The sequence below is a fragment of the Photinus pyralis genome, unplaced genomic scaffold (assembly GCF_008802855.1).
Source record: "Photinus pyralis isolate 1611_PpyrPB1 unplaced genomic scaffold, Ppyr1.3 Ppyr1.4_LG1, whole genome shotgun sequence".
NCBI classification, from domain to species: Eukaryota; Metazoa; Arthropoda; class Insecta; order Coleoptera; family Lampyridae; genus Photinus; species Photinus pyralis.
The window spans coordinates 69,026,065-69,030,290 of NW_022170249.1; the positions used below are offsets into that span (position 1 = coordinate 69,026,065).

At 38.9% G+C, this 4,226-nt stretch overlaps 1 protein-coding gene across 1 annotated transcript; it reads right to left on the reverse strand.

Annotated features, from left to right (window-relative positions):
- Positions 1-1,726: 1,726 nt before the first annotated feature.
- On the reverse strand, positions 1,727-4,220 carry LOC116159023 (the record flags this gene model as incomplete). Its single annotated transcript, XM_031471915.1, has 9 exons — positions 1,727-1,966; positions 2,020-2,313; positions 2,358-2,785; positions 2,836-3,132; positions 3,191-3,493; positions 3,542-3,701; positions 3,757-3,887; positions 3,957-4,101; positions 4,185-4,220. Coding segments are annotated over 9 exons (1,809 nt in total), but the record flags the coding sequence as incomplete, so codon positions are not given.
- Positions 4,221-4,226: the final 6 nt, after the last annotated feature.

Consider the following 4,226-nt stretch of genomic DNA (forward strand, 5'->3'; position numbering starts at 1 on the left):
TTCCCACTAGAAAATAATTTCACAGATGTTCAATATGACCCCCTCCAGATACTCGAGCTATATCCATCAATGCGTGCACGATCGTCCCAAACCCTTTGTACATACACCCCTTCTCAACGAACGGTTTATGCCAACGTGTGATATACCACCTATCAGGAGGTTGAACACCATACTTCATTCGTACGTTGAAGAACTATCGTAACACAAAACGCTTTCTGTTTACCGGTGGCCGTCAGAGCTTCCAGGAATCGTGACAGAGTGTAATGTGTTCTCCTTTTTCTCATTGCTGTTTTCGATTTTGAAAGTTACAATATTCTTTTTGGATCGACCTGTACCTTCGCAACCTACCACAATCCCGTAGCAACATCAGTGTTGGGAGTGTTAGAATTACACTCAGACTGGACACCCTGTTGCGCAGTGTGACGAGCCTAGTGTTTATATTGCTATTTGCTGTGGGACTGCTGGAGTGACTTGAATTCCTGTCTGAAATCTCAAGGAAACGGAAAATGGGGGCAGTATAGGATCGCGTCTCACCTCCTTCTCCGAACAAGACGATCCCTCAATTAAAATCGAAGATACATCAGATTTTTCTCATCCCGAATTGAACGTTACCACTAACTCAATAATGCCGAGGCTGAATCTCACCACGACTTTCCATCTTTTGGACCAGCTTTTATTGGTTTTGTATGCCATTCTATGTTACCGAAGTGTGAAAAGCCGGATGTAGTGAGGGAATTTCAACTCAATTCTTTTTCGTCGACTGACTCAGAACATTTCGGTGTACTACCAACACACGAATAAGTAACAGAATTAGCTACGGAAACGCGAACTGATATTTGAGGGTTGGAAGTGGCTGAATTCTGGCCTCAACTGACAGCTGCTAAATCCCCTTTTTTTAAAGGTAAAATATTAATTACGAAGCTGCCGTAAGTTTCGCGCCCATCCAAACACTACAAATTTATCTAAATTACTCCAATTTATGTTCATGGACATGCGAAAATTAAAATATAAGTAAAATACAAAAGACGCAAGCAAAAACAGATAATTATTCCCTTCGGCTAAATTTAATATGCTATGCATTATCCACTCGCATATTTGGGCAGACCTCAATTCCAATTACAAATAATTGACGTTATCCGCACCCCTTTTCGCAAAGGTTATAACAAAGCAATGAACAAGATGCATTAATCTCGAGACAGTTTTAAGCCACACGCAAGTTTTGTGAATTATTATAAAAGCTACGTGTAAATTATTATGTATTCAATTCAATTAATCAGTTGTAAATGAAAAGAAATTACTTTGCATTACTGTGGAACATCATTATCTATTACCCGCAGTATTACACATTTTTGTTAACATCACTCCGCCATTTCTTACATTTCACATACCTCCCGGATTTTCCCGAAGACTATTTTACTACCGAACGAAGATCATTACCCTCTGATACCCGAACCGCCTGACTTCATGTTACGTTATTTATTTTATTTTATTAAGTATTAATTTTCTTTTCCTCGACAAGAGCACATGTGGATCACTGAAGGATATGGTAGATGTATTTTAGATGTTAGCTAACCAATTTTACTATCAATAAATAATATAAACCGCCTAGCAGTTTTTCTGAGTCTTACCCAAAAGTGATGATTGATGATCTTGCTTTAGTTGGGCGTTTCCAGTGTTTCATAAACTTACCTTAAAGTTTCTGATACTGTGAAGTAAAAGAAAATACGTTATTTTATATTTAATATAAAATTTATATCTCCATTTACAAAATCTTATAAAATATTAACAACATGAAAATTTGTATCGAACATTTACATTTAATTTTATTGTCAACAAATATGATTAAATAAGTAATGTTTAAAACATAATCAACAGAAATAGTAATAAAATTCTCTTTAACATAACGTATCAAACGACAAGGGAGGGGGGCCATGCAGTGCGAGATCAGTTCTTAACACGGGTCCATCTGGGAACAGTTTAGGTAAGTTAAAGTAGAACGCCATAATGACCTAAATTTACCTGTGTCCTTGACAGGATAGGGTCACTACCACTATCATTTATCGTTATTGGCTCATTTTGCATGGAGCAAGATACGTGTGGATGCACTACTTGACGTTGCTTCCTTTGTAAGGTTGATAACGTATATGGAGGGCTGAGAGGCTGCAAACACGGTAGTACTTGAGTAGAGGGTTCTCTTCCACCATACACAATCGCCTCCTGTCGGTATAACGCATTATTAGGCGCTGGTTTGTTGTATATGATATAAGGCACCCCTCGATTAGGTATAGAAAGCTGAGTGAACTGCTCTTCATTCTGGAAGGGATTCGTTACACGAATGTTAACTTAATTTGAACTACCTGATCCGACGTCCTATACTCATCATAGTGACTATTTTGCCCTACTATAACAACGGGCGCTTGAAATCTAGGATACGTACAAACAGGGCCGTTGTTAATTAATATATAACCCTGTTTATCGTCCTCAAAAAACTCCTCCGCGTTGTTATGGGGGATAATGTCTGGATTCTTTTCTTCTAAGCTTTCCATACTTCCATTCATTTCGCCGTTGGTCTCAATGTTGCCCTTATCCGCTCCATTGGTTGTACATTGCGTGACTGACAAGGATAAACCCTCGTCATCGTACGTCTTAAGTTCGCGTTCATTTCCGCAGTGTCGCAAGCGAATTACAATTATAACGGTAATTGCTATTAGCATGAGGGCTGCGACAATTCCAATTAAGGCGCCCAATAATGGACTTATGTGGAGTGGCACAGATGTAGAAGCGGCTGAAAAATTAAAGTGAAAATTTAATTTAAAAAAAGGAGAGGCAACTTACAAATGTGCTTCTCTGCCGATTTTAAGGTGGACGCAGGTAAATGTACGGTGGCGCTCTTTCCCTTTTTATTGGAAGCGTAGAGTTGAACATCAAAATCATTGCCAGATTCCAATCCTCCGACAACAAATATTGGACTTTTGGATGAGACACTGCTTACCAATTTATGCTGTTGAACGTTGTAGATTTCCATAATAAATTCTTGCTGCAAACCACCGTCAAATCCTTCAACGCATTCAACAAATATGGATTCTGTAGTCTGATTTTGAATGGAACAATTTGAAAGAGCGTCAGGTTTACCTATAAACATAAAACGATTCGAAAGAAAAATAGTATGAGGTAATTTATACTATTATACCAGCAGGATTTACGTAAAATACGCAGGGCTCTTTTTGCTCTCCTATTTCATTTCTTCCGCTACAGAGTAAAGTCCCGTAGTCGTATTCTGCCGCCGGTTTATACGATAATATACTACGCGAACGGTCAGACGTAACTAAATTTTGCGGAAGCTCCACAATTAGAGCATTGTTATCGGTGTTATTAAATTTCCAAACGAATTGAATATCTGTGGGATTCGCTTCTAGTTCGCAACGAATTTCCGCCACTTCCAGTCTGGCAATTCCATACGATTTCGTTTGTCCGAGTTTGCATACAGGTGCAACTAAGTAGAAGTTTCTAAAATTCCACCAGAGACAAAAGCCAAACTTACATTTAACGTCGAGCTGTACGGAATTACTTTCGCCATCGCCCTCCTGGTTGCTCCCAACACAAGTATAGTGTCCCGCTCTATTTCTCGTTACGCTTTGTAAAACCAAACTCTGGTTACTCACTATTGTCCCCGAGGTGGGATTGTTATGCAGAACCTTTCCCTAATAAATACCACGTTTGATACATAAATTTAAAGCAGCCTTCTACATAACTCACGTTATGCCTCCAACTAACCCTATATACCCAGGGATTGGATTTAATGTTGCATTCAAAATAAACGTCTACCCCTTCACGAATTGTACTTCCGTTTAAGTTACTTCCCAACTCCAACGTCACTAGTGGCACGTCTACAAATTTGCCACAATTCAAAATTGATTCGATTCCTAAACTGGAATAAACAACAAATAAAATCTTACGATGTATGTCCAATCTCCAACCGTCCTCAATTCCGCTATCGGCAATAAGTTGTTGCTGACCGCGGCACGATAAGTATTTTCCGGCATCTTCTATAGAAGGCACAAACGTCAATACGCTTGTCGTTGTATTACCATCCGGACTCGACTGAAATGTCATTCATGAATGTAGATAAAAGGATAACGAGACAACGCAAGTAATTACTAAAAAGGGTCACAAAAACAACGTACTGTTTCTCTAGTGTTAATCATTTGAATGCTTCCTTTCCACCA